This window comes from Monodon monoceros, unplaced genomic scaffold (genome assembly GCF_005190385.1).
Source record: "Monodon monoceros isolate NGI ecotype Baffin Bay Population unplaced genomic scaffold, NGI_Narwhal_1 Contig6195_ctg1, whole genome shotgun sequence".
NCBI classification, from domain to species: domain Eukaryota; kingdom Metazoa; phylum Chordata; class Mammalia; order Artiodactyla; family Monodontidae; genus Monodon; species Monodon monoceros.
In genome coordinates, this window is record NW_021701949.1 from 13,243 (window position 1) to 35,697 (window position 22,455).

General features: G+C 39.0%; 1 protein-coding gene and 1 non-coding gene across 2 annotated transcripts; both read right to left on the reverse strand.

The window, feature by feature from the left end:
• Positions 1 to 4,750: 4,750 nt before the first annotated feature.
• LOC114890682 lies at positions 4,751 to 4,856 on the reverse strand. The gene has a single exon (XR_003792338.1). It is a non-coding gene; the product is annotated as a U6 spliceosomal RNA (small nuclear RNA).
• A 3,287-nt stretch (positions 4,857 to 8,143) lies between these two features.
• LOC114890677 (olfactory receptor 10V1-like) lies at positions 8,144 to 8,854 on the reverse strand. The gene has a single exon (XM_029214441.1). The coding sequence runs from the start codon at positions 8,852 to 8,854 to the stop codon at positions 8,144 to 8,146; it is 711 nt and encodes a 236-aa protein (XP_029070274.1).
• Positions 8,855 to 22,455: the final 13,601 nt, after the last annotated feature.

Below are 22,455 nucleotides of genomic sequence, written 5' to 3' on the forward strand. Positions count from 1 at the left end.
ATCTAAATAAAGTATGCCAGTTCTCAAATATTGGGGCCAATAGTTCAGAGATATTTTCTTGTTTCATGCACTGACACAACTCATTTATAAGACTGTACAGTTTATATTCTTTTCCCTCTTTCTCATGTCTTACAAAGCCCTAGTATCCTGATTATTTCATTCCTTGTAATCTTGAGGCCTTGGGAAAATAAATATACTTTTTCCCCTAATGGTAAAATAAGCAATTCTATTAGTTCCTCACGGCAGTCCAAATGTCAATCTCTCTCTCTGGAGTGTGCTTCTCCAATTATTTTCCTAGAAAACTCCAGCTCATCCTTCCTCAGCTGCTCCAATGCCACATCTTCTGTGAAGGCTTGCTTGGTTACCCCAGACTGTAATTCACTCTCCACCATGCCTCTCACAGTACTTCATGCATGTTTCAGTTTAGCCTTTGTTGCATCAAATCATGGTGGTTTGTTATCATGTTTGTTACCCACTCTGGACTATAAGATCCTTAAAGAGAGGAGCATGCCTTTTTCCACAGTTAGGTCTCAAGATCTCATACTATATCTGATGTTGGATATGGGATGAAATCAGAAGAGAGGGGGAGGAACTCAGTGCCTGAACACTTAGTCTAATTTTTGACCTGCATCTCTTCTCTGAAATGGACGTATGCTCAAAAGACAGAGCCAAGAAGTCTCTTCATTATTATTCATCTCTTTTCTTGCTTCCTACCATTCCCCATTTCTCCATTCCTTCCTTTCTTTTATCTTCCCCCTATTCTTACCTGTAATAAATAAAAATATTCACAGTGTAAAAATATAAAGCAGTACATGGATTATGACCTAAAGGACAAAATAAATATTCATAATTAGTTGCTGATACAAATACATAATTGAATAAAATTAAAGGGAGAGAATAGACAAATCTCCCATACAGTAGAATTCCAAGTAGTAGATACTTCCCTCTCAATTTGGGGGAGGATAACTCCCTATTCCTTAAGTGTGAACTTAAGTGGTGACTTCCTTCCAAAAAATACAATTTGGAAAGGGAGAAAAAAGGGTAAGTTTACACTAGAGAACCTGACAAACACTACCTCTGTCAGGTGATCAAAGTCAACGGCAATAATGAAGTCATGTTTTCAGTATGTACCCTTGACATGATGTGATGAGAATGGTGCTTTACCTCCATGTCTTTCTACCCAAAACTCAAAACCCCTTGTCTAACTGTCAGACAAATTCAATTTGAAGGACATTCTACAAAATACCTGACCAGAACTTCTCAAAACTGTCAAGGTTATTAAAAACAAGGAAAGTCTAAGAAACTCACAGCCAGGAAGAACCTAAAGAGACATGACAGCTGAATGTTATGTGGTATCCTGGATGGAATCCTTGAATGGAAAAAGGATATTAGGTTAAAAATAAAGTAATCTGAATAAAGTAAGAACTTCAGTTCATAAGAATGTGTCAGTATTGGTTAATTAGTTATGACAAATGTGCTTTAGTCATGTTACCAATAGGGGAAACTGAGTACAGTGTGTACATACTCATTCTTATCTAAAATAGATATTCCTGTCATTTATTTCCTATTGTGTTACCATGTTGATTGCCTTTATGGCAATTATCACAGTCTAGAATTATCTTTTCTGTTGTTTTAACACCAGAATTTAATTTATTAGCAAACTGACACAAAAATGTACAGTAGGCAAAGACTGTTTTCATTGCATCTTTCGTTTCCTTACTTCTCTATATACCAGGGGATCCTGATTAAAATTTAGAGCCACTGCTTCCTCCCAGAACTCACAATGAAGCATCATATATAGGCCTGTTGCTTTTCCTTTTTTTTTTTTTTGCGGTATGCGGGCCTCTCACTGTTGTGGCCTCGCCCGTTGCGGAGCACAGGCTCCGGTCGCGCAGGCTCATCGGCCATGGCTCACGGGCCCAGCCACTCCGCGGCATGTGGGATCTTCCTGGACCGGGGCACGAACCCGTGTCCCCTGCATCGGCAGGCGAACTCTCAACCACTGTGCCACCAGGGAAGCCCAGGCCTGTTTCTTAATAGCATCTTTTCTTTTTCTTTGTTTTTTTGAGCAGAGAAAGGTTTATTGCAGGGCCAAGCAAGGAGAACAGGTGGCTTGTGCTCAAAAACCCAACTCCTTTTAATAGCATCTTATGCAATCCTTCACCTTAATTCAACTGAGCAACCCTTTACAGAGATTCCATCTTGAAATGTAATTATCTACTTTGTTTACTCTATGTCTCTCCCATTAGACTGTAAACTCAATAGAGCAAAGATCTTCTCTGTTCGTTCACTGCTGCATTCCCAGTATGTTCCAGGTTGCCACACATAGTAGATACTCACTAAATACCCATTGAATGAATGAAGGAAGGAATTATTGATTGTTGTAACCAAGACTCAGTGGATCATTGCAACTGGAGCAGAACTAACTCATTACATTACATTATAAATAGAATATACTTCATGCTTTCTCTAAAGAGAGGTAGTGGAGAAAGTGCCTTTGACCTGAGCTCTATTTCATCTTCCCTCCTTCCCTCTCTCCCACCTTTCTTTCTCTCTTTCTTTTCTTCCTCCCTCCCCCACTTCCTCCATTACTTCCTTCCTTCCTTCCCTAGTTCCATTCTTTCAATAATAAAAACAATAATATCCCCAAGCATCCCGTGAAGTGTGAATAACATGATATTGCCTGGAGTTTCATCTTGGAAGATGTGTAAATAGGTTGGTAATGTACATTGTTAGGAAGTTACTTCTAGGAGACTCAGCCTTTCTCTATCGAAAGGTTGCCACTGAACCACAAGCACCTAGCTACTAAGGATAAAGAAAGTCTCTTCCTGTGCACAGCTGGGGGCTTTCCCCATCCTGGGATCACTGAAAGCAAGGATGACAAAGAGGCTGGGAATCTTGAAAGACAGTCACAAAAGAAGAGTTGGATGTTAGACCCTGAGCATAGTGCATCTTCCTACATGTTTAATGAAGAGCAGTGGTGGATAACTAACAAAGACAGTATTTTATATAGTCTGTGTTAGACTTTGGAGTATTTCTGTGCTTTGATTGGTGTGTTCAGTTTCTTCCGTTAGGTTATTTAACCTGTACTTCTCCAGATGATTATTTTTTTGAGTGTCACCCATTCATTGTGGCAAATTTATGAGATATTTGATGATATATTAGGCAGGGTCTCTGGAATCAGTGAGGTCAGCATCTGACTTGGGAGATAAAACACACAGGCCAGGAATGTTTCTCTAATAATGAAGTCCAATGTGAGACTGTCCCTTGAAAGTGATGTTATCATAGTTGAGAACAGAGGGATAATAAGAGTCAGGTAAGGCTTTACGGTGGAGGTGAGCTTGCCCTGAAAGAATGACTGTGAATTAATGATTAATGGCTTAATTTGATGTTTTTGAAATCTCTAGACACCAAGCTAACTAGAAATAGTTACGTTCTCCAAAGAGGTCAGAGTGTACATGAGCACTACAATGTTACAGATGCTGTGATGGAGTTATACTCAAGGTACAGAGGGAGCATGACGGAGAGTGTGGTCACTTGTTCTGGCATGGGAAGCGTGGTCAGGAAAGCCTTTTTAGATGACATGTTGCTGGGCTAAACAGCTCAATAAAAAATACATATCTTTACAAGATATCTAATAGGAAAGCGTAGAGGTATATTGTTTAGGTTTTAACAATCCTCTGTATTTTAAACAGAAAAGATTGGATGTAGCGAGATGTGTGCTTACCAAATCATTGAAAGGGATGGAGAAGGTGGCTCTAGGCTGGGACTCTAGGAAAGACTTTATAGCACAGAACTGGACACCCAGAGGAAACATGACATTTATCTGAAAGAGTCTGGGTAATCAAGGAGTCCCCATTGATGGAATTTTTGGCTCCAGAGCCACATCTCATCTGCTAGACTCCCAGCAGCAAAAATGGAAGCCTCATGCTCAGGGCACTTCTTTCTCCAGGTTACTCAGTTTTAATTCATGTCTTGAGGGATTGCATCTGAGTGGTGGAAATTAAATAACATCCTAAGTTGTTAGGGAGTCTAGGAAGTCTAAATTCTTTTAGGTTCTGAAGTTTGTGAACACTCACCGGATGGTGGTTGGAACAGATTATGTACAGGCCAAGTTGCCTCCACAAGTTGTACATCGACTGCAAAAGTCAAAGACCATCTAGTACCATACCCCTGGGTAGGTAGGCTGTCTAATTGGACTGGCAAAATCCAGATCAGAAAATTGTCCCATACAAGACAAACACATGGAGAATATTCAAGTTTGTAATTTATAATTAACACACACACACATGCATACACACAGCCTAGCTGGTTATCTGCTGTCCACATTTCTATCATGCACATTTCTTTTATTTTTAATTTTCTTTATTTATTATAGAGATATAATCGACATATTATATTAGTTTCAGGCATAAGACATAATGATTCAATATTTGTATATATTGTAAAATGATCATCACAACAAGTCTAGTTAATATCTGTCACCACACATAGTTACAAATTTCTTTTTCTTATGACGAGAACTTTTAAGTTCTACTCTCTTAGTAACTTGTAAATGTACAATTCAGTATTATTAACTATACTCACCATGCTGTACATTACATCCCTAGGACTTATTTATTTTTGGAACTGGAATTTTGTAGCTTTTGACCCCTCTCTTCACCCATTTTGCCTCCTCTCTCCCCGCCCCACCCACCTCTGACAACCACCCATGTGTTCTCTGTATCTATGAGTTTGCTTTTTTGTTTTTAAAAATATAGAACACTTCACAAATTTGCGTGGGATCCTTGCACAAGGACCATGCTAATCTTTTCAGTATCATTCCAATTTTAGTATATGTGCTGCAAAAGGAGCGCTCATTTCTCTTTTTTCTTTAGTTAAAAAAAATTGAGATATAGTTGATTTACAATATTATTTAAGTTTCAGGTATACAACATTGTGAGTCACAATTTTTATAGATTATACTCTAGTTATTATAAGATATTGGCTATATTCCCTGTGCTGTACAATATATCCTTGTAGCTTATTTAATTTATACATAATAGTCTGTACCTCCTAATCCCCTACTCCTATCTTGCCCCTCCTTCTTCGCTCTCCCCACTGGTAACCACTAGTTTGTTCTCTATATCTGTGAGTCTGTTTCTTTTTTGATATATTCACTGGTTTGTTTTATTTTTTATATTCCATGTATAAGTGATAACATATAATATTTGTTTTCTCTTTCTGACTTATTTTACTAGTGGGTTTCCAAACAATAAAATAGCTATCTCAATGCCAATCTCTAGTAAAATTCTGGAAGTGCATGATTGGGCAGATAACTTATAAGCATTTGAAAAACCTGGTGATGACTAAGAGCCCATAGGAAGTTACTGAAGACAAATGCACCTCACTTTAAAAATAAGGCTTCTATGGGCTTCCCTGGTGGCGCAGTGGTTGAGAATCTGTCTGCCGGTGCAGGGGACATGGGTTCGTGCCCTGGTCTGGGAAGATCCCACATGCCCCGGAGCAGCTGGGGCCATGAGCCGTGGCTGCTAAGCCTGCGCGTCCGGAGCCTGTGCTCCACAACGGGACAGGCCACAGCAGTGAGAGGCCTGCATACCGCAAAAAAAAAAAAAAAAAAAAAAAAAGGCTTCTAAATGGTTAAGTTTATATAAGTGCTACAGTGTATTTTGATTGTATGGAAGGATTTGATATGCTTCCTATGATATCCTTCTTGGAGAGATGGTTTATTATAGATTGGATGGCGAATTGGTTATTTTTTTGCTGCAAAAGAAACCACTCCAAACTTAAGGGCTTAAAATATCAATGATTTTATTTGCCCAGGTTTCTGTGGGTCAGCATTTTGGCCTAGCTCAACTGGGCAGTTCTGCTGGTCTTACTGGGGTCACTAATGTGGCTGCAGTCATCTGGTGGATTGACTGGAATTGGTCTAGGGAGCCTCAACTTGACATCTAATTTGTGTTCTACAAGGTGTCATTCTAGGCCTGGTTTCTTCACATTGTCAGTCTCAGGGCAGCAAGAGAGGACAGGCACCAAAGGGTAAGGGTAAAACCTCTGCCTGCAACAAAGCAAGTCACATATCCATGGGTGACAGGGGTCACCTAAAAACATGGATACAGGATGATGGGGTCGACAGGGGGTGGGGATCATAATTGTGACAGTGTACCACAGATGGTGTTAACTGAGCAGGTTTCTATCTAGTTGGACAACAGTTGTCACAGAGGAGGACTACCATAGATGCTGCATTCATCCTGTCCTATTTTAGATATTTGTTAATGACTTAGACAAAGGAAATGAAATATGATTGCAATTTTGACCATGACACAAAATTATGATGAATAAAATAAATCCTGAAGATGACTTGTCAGTTTAGTCACTTGGCCAAAACTAATAAAAACACAATATATCAGTGTTAAATGAAAAGTCCTCCATGTATGTTAGTAAAATAAATTATGATAAGGCAGCATTGAAAGACATATGAAAACTATATTTGATACCATATTTATGAGACTAAAAGGATCAAGATGAATTAATAGAAATATAGTTCACAGGTAAAAGTAGCAGTTCCCCAGAACAAAATTTTCCCAGTGTATTTTGTTTATTTCTGAAAATCCATAGAAGAATATGGAGCTAGGGAAAATCTAGAAGGTGACTTGTATGATGAGAGGGTTCAAATATAATCTCCTGGAAAATGGTACAAATGAACCAGTTTGCAGGGCAGAAATAGAGACACAGATACAGAGAACAAACGTATGGACACCAAGGGGGGGAAGTGGTGGGAGGGGTGGGGGTGGTGGGATGAACTGAGAGATTGGGACTGAGATGTATACGCTAATATGTATAAAATAGATAACTAATAAGAAACTGCTGTATAAAAAAATAAATAAAATAAAATTTAAAAAAAATGTAATATCCTGGAGGAAAAGTTGATGGAGTACTTGCTCTAGAGAAAAGAGGACTGAAGACTTATAGAAGATGCACACTCGATCCTAATACATGTGAAGAGCTGTCATGTAGAAGAGAGCTCTTAGGGAGGAAAAACAGGATCAGTGGGAGGAAGTTGTTTGTAGATAGACTTTAGCTCAAGATAGGGTACAGTACTTTAATAACTGGAGTTGTCCAGCGAGGAATGGAGTGTCTTACAAGTTAATGATCTCTCTCCTTGGAAGCTCAAACAGAGCCTGGAACACTCTCTGAGATAGAAGAGATCCTCAAGGAATCCAAATTCAATGATGCCCACTTTCTTCCTCTCCTATATTTTCACTTATTAAATTAAAGAACATTTCCTCCATTATTACTATGCTTTTTATTACTGGGGTGCTCTTTAAACGTTATGAGCAGAATCATGAGTTTTCATTTTGGTTAACAAAACAGGAAATGTAAAAAAATTTCCTCCTTCCTTTGGCTAACGGCAAAACCTCTTTTTTTTTTTTTTTTTCCCATTCAGGGTCTGCTGGGCCAATATTTAGAATATAATGTTATGACCTTGGAAGGAACACATCTCTGCCACTTCAGAAATAAGGAAACTGAAGCCTAGAGAGATGGAGAAACTTGCACGAGGTAACGTATATTCTTACTGGCAGAGCGAGCTTAGAACAAGGGGAGTGTCATTGCGTGAAGACAGCTTAGCCTTTAGATTTCCGAATACTTGTGTTCTCACCCTGGATATGTCTTTTGTTAGCTACTTTAGTTTTCTTTTCTAAAAATGAAGACAATGATACTTATTATAGGCTGAGTGAGATAACCCACAGAAAGTACCTATTACGCAGTAGAGGTCCAATTAATAAATGCTGAAGCTCCTCCATCCATGCCCAGGACATCATGTTACCCTATGTGATAAAGCTTTATATCAATTAGTAGTATTCATTTCCTCCGGTGCATTCATTATTCTTCTAGAATACTATGTCTCGGTTTGTTGAGGACAGTCCTGGCTCATGTACATCATCCCAGCATGATTATTAATTGCATCCCATTTCATTCTCAGAAGTGTCCTGATTTAAATAAGTCGTAGAACCATCCTACCTAGAACTTGCTTAGTGCCCTCCTTAGGGCATCTTTCAATTCCTTGTTCCTCATACTATATATCAAGGGGTTTAAAATGGGAGTGATAGAAGTGTAGACCACAGACACCACCCGGTCCATCTCAGGAGAGTAGTTGGAACTGGGGGACAAGTATATAAAGCTGGTGCAGCCATACTGCAGGAGGACCACTAAGATGTGAGAGGAGCAGGTTGGGGGAGGCTCGGTGGTGCCCTTCTGCTGACTGGATCTGTAAAATGGCCTCCACGATGAAGACGTAGGAGGTGGAGATGACTGAGAGGGGGATGTTTAGGACGATGAAACTGATGATATACAGAGCAGTTCGGTGAACGTGCGTGTCTGCACAAGCCAGGCGCATGACGGCAGGCATGTCACAGTAGAAGCGGTAGATTTCGCGGTTGTTGCAGAATGGGAGATGGAAGATTAAAATAGTCAGTGGTAGCGACAGCAGGAACCCCAGTACCAGGGATCCTACCATCAACTCCACACACAAGGGCCAGTTCACAATGAGGGTGTATCGTAGAGGGTAGCAGATTGCTATGAACCGGTCATAAGCCATGACTGCAAGCAGGACACAATCAACCCCACCCAAGAAGACAAAGAAAAACATTTGGGTGCCACATCCAGTGATACAAACAGGAGTTTTGCCCGTTGAAAGAAGGTTTTCCAAGGCCAGTGGGGCGATGGAAGATGTATAGAAGATTTCCAGAACTGCCAAGTTAGCCAGGAAAAAGTACATGGGGGTGTGGAGAGAGTGGTTGATCTGGACAGTAACTGCAATGATGGCATTTCCACTGAGGCTGGTCAGGTACATCACCAGGAAGGCCACAGAAATCACCACCTGTACGTTTGGGTCAGCTGAGAACGGACGAAATAAGAATTGTATCTTTGCAGTTTTATTTTTTGTATCAAACAGTTGTTTGATTGTATCAAACAGTTTTATTTATTTCTTCCATGGGTATGGCATTGGACCTACAAAAAGGAAAGATGACGCAGTCTCTAGGTACCTCTCATTTAATACGATGCTTTCCCAACGTTTCCATTCATGGAAGTACTTTGGCAATTATGTGCACACTTTCATTTCAAAGCAGATCATGGAACACTATAATGTGTACATTTGCCACCTTTACCCTCAAGTACTGAAGACTGAGAAATCCTCAGTGGTGGGGATTTTGATGATCTTTGCTTTAATTCCAGTGCCTAGCATAGTACCTGATAGAGAAAGTTTTCCAAGAAGTATTTGCTGAATGAATTAATGAATAAAGTCAATTTAAAGTTCAAAGTTACAAAATAGATAAAATAGGGCTTCCCTGGTGGCGCAGTGGTTGAGAGTCTGCCTGCCGATGCAGGGGACGCGGGTTCGTGCCCCGGTCCGGGAAGATCCCACATGCCGCGGAGCGGCTGGGCCCGTGAGCCACGGCCGCTGAGCCTGCGCGTCCGGAGCCTGTGCTCCGCAACGGGAGAGGCCACGACAGTGAGAGGCCCGCGTACCGCAAAATAACAAAACAAACAAAAACGATAAAATAGGTTATCAATTCATTATGGGAAACTTGAAATGTGAAATTTTAGGAATGTATAAATAGCTGTGTGTCGTAGTTTAAAGAAAATCGTGCTAAAGCTACATCATGATATTGCATCGCAAGCTCTGTAATTTAGCTCAAAACCTAGAGACTTTATTGATTCATTTTGCTTCCTCTCCTTTATCCAATAAATACCAGTATTCATTTGTCCCTAAATACTGATAGTTGGTCCTTCAAATTTTTCTCATATCAAAAAACAAACATTATATGATATTATTCATATGTGGAATCTAAAAAACATAATAATACAAATGAACCTGTTTACAAAACAGAAACAGACTCACAGACTTAGAGAGTGAACTTATGGTTACCGGGGGTGGGGGGAAGGGTGGGGAAGGAGGGATAAATTAGGAGTTTGGGATGGACATGTACACACTGCTATATATAAAATAGATAACAAACAAGGACCTACTGTATAGCACAGGGGACGCTGCTCAACATTCTGTAATAATCTAACTGGGAAAAGAATTTGAAAAAGAATAGATACGTGTATATGTTTAACTGAATCACTTTGCTGTACACCTGAAATTAACACCACATTGTTAATCAACTATGCTTCAATATAAAATAAAAATTTTCAAAAGTTCTCATATCTATTACTTTGGTCCCTTCCCACTGCCCTGTTAGTTCTATCCATCGTTACCTTACATTTGGATTCTTGTGATTACCCCCCATCTAATCCTCCATTTCCCTTCCTTTCTCTCTATAATACATCCTGCTCTCCATTACCATATTATTCGTCTGCTTGAAAATTTTCAAGGCCTTCCTATGTATTAAATGACAGCTTTCTCACTCCTCTGCTGGGTATTCCAGTCTCTCCTGGATCAGACTTTTTTTTTTTTTTTTTTTTTTTTGCGGTACGCGGGCCTCTCACTGTTGCGGCCTCTCCCGTTGCGGAGCACAGGCTCCGGACGCGCAGGCCCAGCGCCCGTGGCTCACGGGCCCAGCCGCTCCGCGGCATGTGGGATCTTTCCGGACCGGGGCACAAACCCGTGTCCCCTGCATCGGCAGGTGGACTCTCAACCACTGTGCCACCAGGGAAGCCCTGGATCAGACTTTTTTAGGCTAATCCCACTATGGCCCTCAATTATCCCTGTTATATACCATGTGGTCTACTCATTGGCTTCTTATCCATCATTCTCCTTTCTGCTTCATATAATTCTATTTTCCTTCTAGCTAGAAGTCTTCTCTCTGTTGTCTGATTCAAATCCTGCCCACTTTTAAAATTCTAGGTTATGTTCTTCTTTTGCAAAGTCTTTCTAGGCCACTCCAGTTTAAATCTCTCTCTCCTTCCTCCGAAATTCTATGTCACTCATCATGTTATGATTTTAGAGCTGACATACTGTCTTTACTGTATCTGTATGGTCTGTCCCAAATTATATTCTAGGTTCCTGGGGGACGAGGGCTCTGTCTTATGACAAGTTATCATTTATTCCATGTTAAGTGTTAGGCAAAGTGAAAGTACTTAAATGGGTTAGCTTACTTCATCCATTAAACCACTTTCGTAGGCATGTACTATTATCATACCCATTCTACAGATGAAGACATACAGGATTAAAAAAAGTTAAAAAGTGCTTTGGGGCTTCCCTGGTGCCCTTGCCAATGCAACAAAAAAAATCTCCCTTCTTTCTCTCATAAGAAGCAGAGGGAAAGTGTTTGGTTAAAAACGATGGGGGCTTCCCTGGTGGTGCAGTGGTTAAGAATCCGCCTGCCAATGCAGGGGACACTGGTTCAAGCCTTGGTCCAGGAAGATCCCACATGCCGAGGAGCAGCTAAGCCCATGTGCCACAAGAGCCCGAGAGCCACAACTACTGTAGCTGGTGCACCTAGAGCCCCATGCTCTGCAGCAAGAGAAGCCACCGCAGTGAGAAGCCCATGCACCGCAACGAACTGTAGCCCCCGCTCGCCACAACTAGAGAAAGCCTGTGCGCAGTAACGAAGACCCAACACAGCCAAAAATAAATAAATGGATAAATTTATTTAAAAAGAAAGTTTCTTACTCATTGTGGTCTCTTCATTGTGACAAGATAAAGCTGTAAGTTATGTTTTATCTGGAAGCTATCTCAACTTTAAATTATATGAATTGCTTTTGTTATTGCAAAGAGGAAACCAACTAGACACATTTTTCAAAAGATGGTCTGGAACATATTTGTTTTAAATGATGCCAAAATATTGAACCAAATGTCGGGCATCATGCAAACAAATAACTGAGTGCTTTGCTTGCTTCATTCTTTATGTAAATCTGGAGGGACAGTAGGGGTTATTGGGATCCATGTTGTGCTTCCTAGACTAGAATGTATATAGTCTAGAATCTAGAAGGTACAGAGCTGTGTCTAGAACAAAGTGAAGTCCTAGCATCAACATAGCACAACTTTTTTAAAAAGTCAATTTTAATGTGAAAATTTTTGCATATAAAAAAATAAAAACGTGGAGATAGTATGCATAGAAAAAAGATCTGCTTGAATTTTGGAAGATAAAAACATAAGATTTCCGAGAGGTTTCTTGGTGGCTGATCACCAAGACCTTAGGAATGTAAATTGTCTCTCGTGCTAATTAGATTACCTAAGTAGAAAAGATCTAAAAGTACTGATTTAGACCCTAGATTGGCTATTACTCAGTGGAAAATATAATTCCCCAAACTTCCCAAATATAAAACCTTGACTTGGAACACCTCCTCCTTTATTATTCCAAAGAACACAACTAAAGTAGTAGTCAACACTTTCTAAGATAGATATGCCTAGAGAAAACTCCCAGGGGATAACTAGTCTTTGGAAAGATGGTTTATCATCTCTTGAGACTGTTTACAATCATGTGACCAAGAACAAAGCTTCATGAGTTCTTCATCCTTCACGTAAACCCTGTACAAGTTGACTAGTGGCCATAAAAGATCACACATACCCACAGAATCGGAGCTCCGCCAGGTTATATGATCCATCTCTTCCAAAGAGATTGCCTGACTTGTTCAAGGTTGCCCCAGTAGGTCATTTTTTAATTCATCATTTAAATATACAAGGTACTGTAGAGGATGCAAAGATGACTGAGATGCCGTCTACTTCATGGAGTCAGAGGGACAAGACTGTCAGCCAGATTTTCCCTTATTCTTGTTCTGTTTGCAACACCTTCCATCCTCCCTTGTCAGTTTCTCTCAATTTAAATTGTAGACAACATTTAATAACGAGGGGAAAAATGGAGTGAAAAGGTGATCTTTTACCTAAGTCAGTCAACTGTCTCTTTGATTATACAACCAGATTTTAGGAGAATGCATTCATTAAAAAGAGCATACAAATTTGGGGGAGATGATGATTCCAAGCAAGATGGTAGAAGGTAGGCTATGTTGGAATTGAATGATGTGTATTAGGATCCCAGCTTTGCTACTTATTAATTTTGTGATCTTGCTAGCTCGTTTGCTCTAAGACCCCATTTGCTCAGAATAACACCTCACTACTTTACAAGATTGTCATGATGTGCAGATGAAACAATGTCCATTAAAGAACCTACAGGAATGTCTGGCACATATTAACTGTTCAGTAAAGTACATTGATTCATTGATTCCTTCATGATCTATCCTGAGACTGAAAAAGATTTACATGGCTGCGTAGACAGAATGCCTGGCCGGTCTATCTAACATTTTCTGGGAGAAATTTTGTATTACATCTGGTTCCACTACTAGTTTCCTGTGTCACCTTATATTGCAGAATCCCTCTTTAAGTAGAATGAAGGATGAGCACTGTTTCATCTACTTATAAATGAGTTGTTACAGTTAAAAGATAGTTTATATAAAATGTCCTGACTTTAGGTTTATCTACATGGCCTAATTGAAATTTACGTTATACCTGTTAGCACAAATTTGGACTCACCTGAAGAGGAAAATGAAATCTTAATTTGGGAGTTTTGACTGTGGGATAAACAGGGAAGGGAGAATAATATTCCAACTATCATTCAGGGGACAAAAGCCCTGCTTGGAGCACAGGTATTTGTTTCTCCTGAAGTTACTCATAGCAGCTGGAAGATTCCAACATCAGATGGATATATTTATTTTTACAAGACATCTTTGAATAACATTTTCTATATGTTCATATAAATGAATTTTATATGTGAATTTATGAATTCATAAATATTCATAAAATTAATTCATAAAATAAAATACGAATTTTACATATGTCGGTAAATCTGAAGAAATTATGTCTGAAGAGAGTATTTTTACTTTCTGGAAGAGACTCTGAGAGTATTTTCTGGCAGCAGCATCTGGAAAGAAGAGCTAAAGTCGTGTCCCTTTACAATTTCTTTAAAAATTTATTTTACTTCATTTTTATTTTTTCCTTTTTTTTTTAAAATTGAAGTATAGTTGATTTACCATGCTGTGCCAATCTCTGCTGTACAGCAAAGTGACTCAGTTATACACACGCATATATATATATACAGTCTTTTAAAATATTCTTTTCCATTATGGCTTATCCCAGGAGATTGGATATAGTTCCCTGTGCTACACAGTAGGACCTTGTTGTTTATCCATTTTATATATAATAGTTTGCATCTGCTAATTCCAGACTCCCAGTTCATCCCTCCCCCCCCATCTCCCTTGGCAACCACAAGTCTGATCTCTATGTCTGCGAGTCTGTTTCTGTTTCATAAATATGTTCATTTAGATTCCACATATAAGTGATATCATATGGTATTTAAATGGCATTATTTTGTTCTTTTTAATGGCTGAATAGTATTCCACTGTATATATGTACCGCATCTTTTTTATCCATTCATCTATTGATGGGCACTTAGGTTGTTTCCATGTCTTGGCTATTGTGAATAGTGCTGCTATGAACATGGGGGTGCATGTATCTTTTTGAATTATAGTTTTGTCCAAGTATATGCCCAGGAGTGGGGTTGCTGGATCATTCCCTTTACTGTTAATAGGTTGAGTCATATAGAATTCGCTTCTGAAAGTCAATAATGGTAGCATATAGGCAATCCCACATAATACTTTTCAGCATAATACTTTTACAAGCATAGTTTGAGTATATCAAATGACATATTCAGACACTCAACAAAAAGTTATTATTCTCCTACTGCATAATAATAGGTAACATTTATTGGGTACTGTGCACCATGCTAATCATTGTACAGGCATCCTTTCACTTAAGGGGTCCTTCAGTCCTATGCAACATGTACCTTTATTGTCTGTATTTTTTTCAGATGAAGAAACTCAGGCTTAAAGGTTTAACCAACTTGCCCAGCTAGTAAATGGCAAAGTAACACAATTCCTAGGTCAGTCAGAAGCAAGTCTAAGCTTCTATCAGAAAAATAAATTGTATCTCACTGAACAATGCACTACGTGTAAGGCTGACTGATAGGTGTCCTAGAGAGACAAATCCTTTCATTCTAATTGTCCTTTATCTACAAGCTATTTCACTGTAGAGTGACACACCACCAGCCTTTCTCAGATCCTTACAAAGTCTGTGCTCAGTGCCCTGATCTGTAATCTCTCTCTCTTTCCTTTTTGCTCCTTCTTTTCGTCCTCTCTCACCAACTACTCATTTAATCAATATTTATTCAAATAAATCTTAAAAAAATATTTTTTAAGACCCTCCTCTATGTAAGGCATAGCTCTAGTTTCTAGGAGAAGAGGGAAAAGTGTAGAGAACGAGAGGGAGTGTCAATACACAAAGAGGCCAAAACTGAATGAGAGATAAAGTAATAAAAAGAATACAAGTCAAATTCAGCTAAGGGCTGTTGTAAAAGGACAACGTGTTAGGAAAGTGCAGGCGTATCTCTCTTTTCCAAAAATGGTTTTTGAAAAGTTGCATGTAATTAGAATTATTTTTTAATGCATACGGGGGATTCTTTTTTTTTTAACAGGAGAAAATCAAATTTAATTTTGTATGTACCGGAACATATGGGGGATTCTTAATGAGAAGAAACCTTCTAGCCATTCCTTTTATAACAGAAGTAGATATTTTCTAATTCTTCAGCTTCTATTGACATTTGGGATGACAGATATATTTTTAAACTGGAGAAACCTTGAAAGTACTGACATTATATTTCAAGGCCAGTTAGTTTCAGACTCAGTCTGATCTAGAGCATGATCCCTTGACTATTTTGGACAGAGCCTCCTTCTTGCCATCAATCATTTTGAAGAACATGGATTTCACAGTATGCATTCTTGAATTCTCCTTAAACTGTCTAGTTTAAGGACACTGGTTCTGAGTCAAAACTGAACTTTGACTCTTTCTGGGAAAAGCTCCACTCCATACTTAGCTTCTGTTCCTTGGCCAATGTCCACAGCAAGCCCTGTCCTGGTTACAAGCTAGGGATTTTCCTAATCTTCTAAAATCTGGAGTCTGGAAGGAGATTCTTACCTTTTAATATACTCATGTGGACTGCAAGCCGTTGCAGATTTACATGGATCCCTTGCTAAATGCTGAGGACCCCAGTGGTCTGTCCTCAGAAGATCTCTGGGCTGGCATGCTTACCACTTCTAGATTCACGTATCTCACTGATTCAGGGCACTGTGTTAAAGCTCTTCTCAAACTAGATCTGATTCCTTATCTGATCAATTCTGGGACTGAGAGTATGGTCTATCCTGCTGCTTCTTTGTATAAGGTAACATCCGGCTATACTTATATCTCTGTAGCCTGGAACTTACCTTTGAAGTTCCCTTGATATTTGGATTTGAAATTATCATCAAATAATGACATTCATAATAACTAAGCTGGCTAAAGTGACACTCTTGGTCCCTGAGATGACTTGGGAAGGTCTGCTTGGGAAAAAACAACAAGATTAAATTCAGTGTTCCTATATTCCATTATTCCATTTGGTACAGCTGCCCTAAGGATTATTTTTTAGTCACTTGTTGATGAACTCAGTGATGAGGTCAGTTGAGGAAAGGAAAAATTACTATTTTCACTTGATTTACCTTGAAATAACATTCAAAAAAAATTTCCACATGCGGCATTATTCATTGTTTTTTTGTTCTTTTCCATATTCTGCAATATCCCCTTTTCTCTTTGCTTCTGGGAAATTAATTCCTCTTGACTTTACTCTCATATCTCTGATATTCCTTCTAAGTCTACTTTGCTGGCTTCTATACTTGCCCTAACTCCCACTCAGGCTGGATCTTGGCCCCAGGCCCTCTTTTCTATTTACATTTTTTTGGTAGGTAATCCAGTTTAGTTGTTTGTCTTTAAATACTAAAGCAGGCTGATAACTCTCAGATATGTCATTTGCAGCCTAACTTTGTCCCTGAACTCCAGACTAGTATATCCACTGTCTAGCTGACATCACTATTTGGATCCTAGTAAGTATCTCACATTTAACATATCAAAGCCAGAACTTTTCACCCACCATCTACTTGGGTGTTCTGTACTGAACCATTCAAATCCTGACGGTGCTCTCTCAATTTACTTGACATTTGGGACTTTCTTGGTGGTGCAGTGGTTAAAAATCTGCCTGCCAATGCAGGGACACGGGTTTGATCCCTGCTTGGGGAAGATCCCATATGCTGCAGAGCAACTAAGCCCGTGAGCCACAACTACTGAAGCCCGCGTGCCCTAGAGCCTGTGCTCTGCAACAAGAGAAGCCATTGCAATGAGAAGCCTGTGCACCACAACGAAGAGTAGCCCCTGCTCGCCGCAACAACGAAGACCCAACGCAGCCAAAAAAAAATTTTACTTGACATTGATGAAACTAATTCTTCGTTCAATTTCATGTAAAGCACCTGAAAAGATGGTTTTCTTTCAGTGTCTCTTGGAGAAATGGGGACCATCTAGAGCTTCTTTTTTTATTTAAAAAAAAATTTTTTTTAAGGTTTTTCATGAAATCATAGAACTAGAAGGGATTTTAGAGGTCATGTAGTGGGTGACCATATCTTGGATCTCCATATCTCAAAGGGCCTTCAAGGTTATTAATGGAGTTTTCAAGGTAATTTTAATATTTCAAAAGCCCTAGCATATGTCATACATTTTCTTGGGATACATCTATACATGTATCTTTTTTTTTTTTTTTTTTTTTTTGCGGTACACGGGCCTCTCACTGTTGTGGCCTCTCCCATTGCGGAGCACAGGCTCCGGACGCGCAGGCTCAGCGGCCAAGGTTCACGGGCCCAGCCGCTCCGCGGCATGTGGGATCTTCCCAGACCGGGGCACGAACCCGTGTCCCCTGCATCGGCAGGCGGATTCTCAACCACTGCGCCACCAGGGAAGCCCTAGACATGTATCATTATTATTAGTACTACTCTTTGTTTTTTGTTTGTTTAAAAGATAGAGTTAGGCAGATAGTAATTTTCAAAACTTGGGGGTTGGAGGTAATACATAAGAACGGTTAAAAGAGTAGGTCTAATTCAGACAGACTTGGACGCAAACCTTGGCTCAGCCACTGACTATATGTGTGCCCTTGGGTACATTAATCACATGGTCGAAGCCTTGGTGACCTTATCTGTAAAGGGGCAATGAGAGTGATGTTCCCTTCTCATAGAGAAGTTGTGGAGATTGAATGAGATAATGCATGTGCAGTATTCATTATGTTACATAGCACTTTATTAGCTTTAAAAGGATTATTGCGGGGTTTATGGAGAAAACACTGTAAAATTCACACAGTGCAGAGAATGTTAAGAGCTACCAATTATTCAACCTTCCTTCCAATACAAAAACTTATGCTCAATATTTTATTTTTCAGCTTTGTTGAGGTATAACTGACAAATAAAATTTGTACGTATTTAAGGTGTACAATGTGACATTTTGTTATACATTGTGAAATGATTACCACGCTCAAGCTAATTAGTATAACTTTCATCTCATATAGTTGTTTCTTTGTGTGTGTTGAGAACACAATATCTACTCGCTTGGAAAATTTCAAGTATACAATGCATTATTTTTCAATTTAGTCATCATGTTGTACATTAGGTCTCTGGAGTTTATTCATCTTATAACTGAAAGCTTATACCCTTTGGCCAGCATCTCCCTATTCCCCCTACTCCCTGACCCTCGGTAGCCACACTTCTACTCTCTGTTTCTATGAGTTCAACTTCTTTTTTGTTTCCACATATAAGTGATATCACCACTTATTTTTCTGTCTAGCTTATTTCACTTAGCATAATCTCCTCCAGCTTCATGCTTGCTGTCACCAATGGCAGGATTTCATTCTTTATTAGGCTGACTAAGGTATATATGTTCCATTGGTCAATGTGTCTGTTTTTGTGCCAGTACCATACTATTTTAATTTCTACACCTTTGTATTATAATTAAAAATCAGGAAGTGTAGGGGCTTCCCTGGTGGCGCAGTGGTTGAGAATCTGCCTGCTAATGCAGGGGACACGGGTCCGAGCCCTGGTCTGGGAGGATTCCACATGCCGCGGAGCAACTAGGCCCGTGAGCCACAACTACTGAGCCTGCGCGTCTGGAGCCTGTGCTCCGCAACAAGAGAGACCGCGATAGTGAGAGGCCCGCGCACCGCGATGAAGAGTGGCCCCCGCTTGCCACAACTAGAGAAAGCCCTTGCACAGAAACGAAGACCCAGCACAGCAAAAATAAATAAATAAATTACTAAACTCCTACCCCCAACATCTTCTTTAAAAAAAAAAAAAATCAGGAAGTGTGATATCTCCAGCTTTGTTCTTACTGTTCAAGATTGCTTTTGCTCTGGGATCTTTTCTGGTTCCTTCCATTTGAGTTCTAGGATTATTTTTTCTACTTCTGTGAAAAATGCCATTGGAATCTTGATAGGAATTGCATGCATCTGTAGATAAGTTTGAGCAGCACAGACATCTTGAAAATATTAATTCTTCCAATTCATGAACATGGGTAATCATTTCATTTATTTGTGTCATAGTTAATTTCTTTCATCAATGTTTTATAGTTTTCAGTGTATGGGTCTTTTACCTCTTCATTAAGGTTTTCACCACTACTTCTGCATTCTTTTCTTAGTGAAGGCCTTTTAATGCACTGAATTCATACACTATATTATTTAATGACTGTAGAACTGTTAGATATTTTTGTTCCCTATATGTTGTGTGATCTGCTTCTTTCTTTTAGATACAGAAACAATACTACTAGAAATAGCTTTATATGAATACCTTTTTCATCCCTTTGACTTCTTTAGAATTAATTCCCAGCAGTAGGAATATTAAGTGTCTAATTTTTTTTTAAAGATTCCCAACTAGGAGATGATGTACTGTCTCCTCTAGACAGAATATAGCAAATCATTTTTCTTCCCCAAGTCCATATATACAAAGCTGAAGCCTGCAAAGGAGACAACTATGAGGACATGTTCATGGCAAGCCAACACGGAGTAGTGGTTAAGTGTGTACAGCCTGCAGTATTTGGCCAGGGTTGGAGTCTGTGCTTTGGTTTTTCTCATCTGTAAAATAAGGACCATAATGGCTCCTACCTCATAAGTTTATTTTGAGGTGCAAATGAGTTAATTGGCATAAAGTGCTTGGAATAGTCCCTGACACCCAATAAATGTCAGTCATTATTATTTGCAATGCAGTGGACGTTAAGAGGCACTCAATACCCGTTAGCTGGCATTTTAGTTTTATTTTGTTTTATAGTTTTCCCTGCTGTGACTCAGGATACTAGGCTTTGTCAAGTTGGCTTCATTATTTTTAAAAAATTGAGTTGCATTTACTATATGCAAATTATGTGTGAGTATGTGTGTTAAGGCAAACGAAATATAGAAGCTGCCCTCAAAGATGCTAATAGCGCAATGTGCAGCCAGGGAGACAGGCATATACACAAATAACTCAAGAGCGAACAGGGTAGAGTGAAAGGAATGCGTTGACCATGTACCAAGTGTGAAAGAGCCAGTTTCAAGCTTCCATTCCTTTGAGGCGCTTGGTGCTTCTGGCCATGACGGCTTCGGTTCAGGTGTTTCCATAGAATAGCCGATGCACAGGGATTGTTCTGCAGTAGGCATCCCGGGAAAGCAGCCTGGCCAGAAAAATAAACTTCCTTCAGTTCCATTCCAGGGGTGATTGATGATAAGTTACCTGAATGAAGGATAAGCTGTGCATTCATGGAATGACACTTTTCTTATTGAAAATATAGTGACCAGTTGTGGTTAGACAAACTTTTTTCTTAATTTCTGTATAAATTGTTTATTTTGCTTTAAAATTTTGCAGAATATTGTACTCCACAGTTTGAGGACGACACTGCTTGTTTCTCCTTTTGTCATGTTATAAGTTTGCAATTAATTAAAATGATAAGAGTATTGATGTTTATTAAAGAATATTAGAAAATGTAGAACAGGAGAAACACTTTTCAGGCTCATCACTCAGAGTGCATTCTTTCTACAGTGTGGTGATCCTCGTTTTTAAAATCTCATTTTCTGTTTAGTATTATATCACAGATATCTTCAGGTTATTACATTGTCTTTATAAATATAACTTTAAACAATTGCATAGTATTTCATCAACTGAATCTAGCATTCCGTATTAAGTTGTCTTCATTATTCCCTATTAAAATTATGCTATGATTTTTACCTTGTATATAAAGGTTTTTGTTGTTGCAATTGTCATTCTAATTTCAGATTAATTTCTAATTTTAGACTCCCGAAGTGTGATAACTAAACTCAAATGCTAATTTTTTATTTGGCAAATTTCAAATCTACACAAATTAAGAGGTTAGTACTATGAATACTTAGGTATGCATTACTCACCTTGGAAAACTGTCAATATTTTGACAAAACTTGAGCATTTAAAAATATTATTATTTTCCTAAAGTGTTGAACCTCTCACCTCTCCACCAGCGAGCTTGGTAATGCTCATTTGTCCACAACGTTGCCAGCGCTGGGGATCACTGTTAACAACTAAACCAAAAGAAAACACAATGGTAAAACTTGGTTCACTTGTTACACCAAAAAAACAATGGTGGTTGAACGTTCTAATTTGCATATGTTTTTGGCCCTGCCCCTCTATTTTAGCAGGAAAGTGTTTTTGGCATGGCCCAGCCTCTCTGAGAATCCCCCTGAAAAGATCAATGCAAAGACCCTTCTGTAGGCTGCTGCCTTCGGCTGTTTGAATATCATTGAAAAGGTAATCCATAAACACAAGAAAGTATGTTTGCGTATGTGCAAGTCTACCTTGCAGCAAATTAAAAGAAAATTTAAGAGTCGTGCATAAGGACTGAGCGATTTAGAGCAAAGGTGTGGTGGGTGAGATGGGACAGTGGATTTTGGTCATTGGGGGATTTCCTGAAGTTATACCCCAGGTAAGTTATGCTAGTTTCACTTATAAAATTATTTTGTGATAATTGTATGTGATATCACAAGAATAAGAGATTCCTTTATTATTTTTTCTTCAGTTTTATCGAGGTATAATTGACTAATATATTTGAGGTTCCTTTGCTTTTTAAGTTTAGGGTCAGAGTAGAGTAATATAATTTTAAAAGTGTTTAAGAGAGGTTAATCTAAAAGTATGATAAGTTGGGTTGGTGGGCAGTGAGCTAAACATGAGGAGATGAAAGCCTTATTTAGGGTGGACACCCTAATAATGCAAATGAAGGCAGATATGAGAAAGAAGGTAAAACAAGAGTAGGGTTAGTATTTGGTAAAACAAAACAGAACAAAATTGGATTGTTCAAAGTTTAAGAAAAAAAAAACAAAACCAAAAAATACGATACCAAAATTGCGAGTTTGGGAATGGGGAGGATAGCAGAGTGAGCTGTTTAACTTATCTGGGCTTCTGGTTTCCACCTTTGTAAAACAGGTAAAGGAAACACCTGTGTTGCCAGCCTTTTAGGGTTGATATGAGAATCATATGCTGTTTGTACAAATATGTACTTTTAAGGTGTCCTGGGGGTGATTGGACAATCATAGTAATGAAGAGGCATGAGAATGTTCAGGAAGG

Excerpts from the sequence above, each read along its gene's own strand:
- LOC114890677 (XM_029214441.1), bottom strand. The coding sequence starts at position 8,854 with ATGTACCTGACCAGCCTCAGTGGAAATGCCATCATTGCAGTTACTGTC.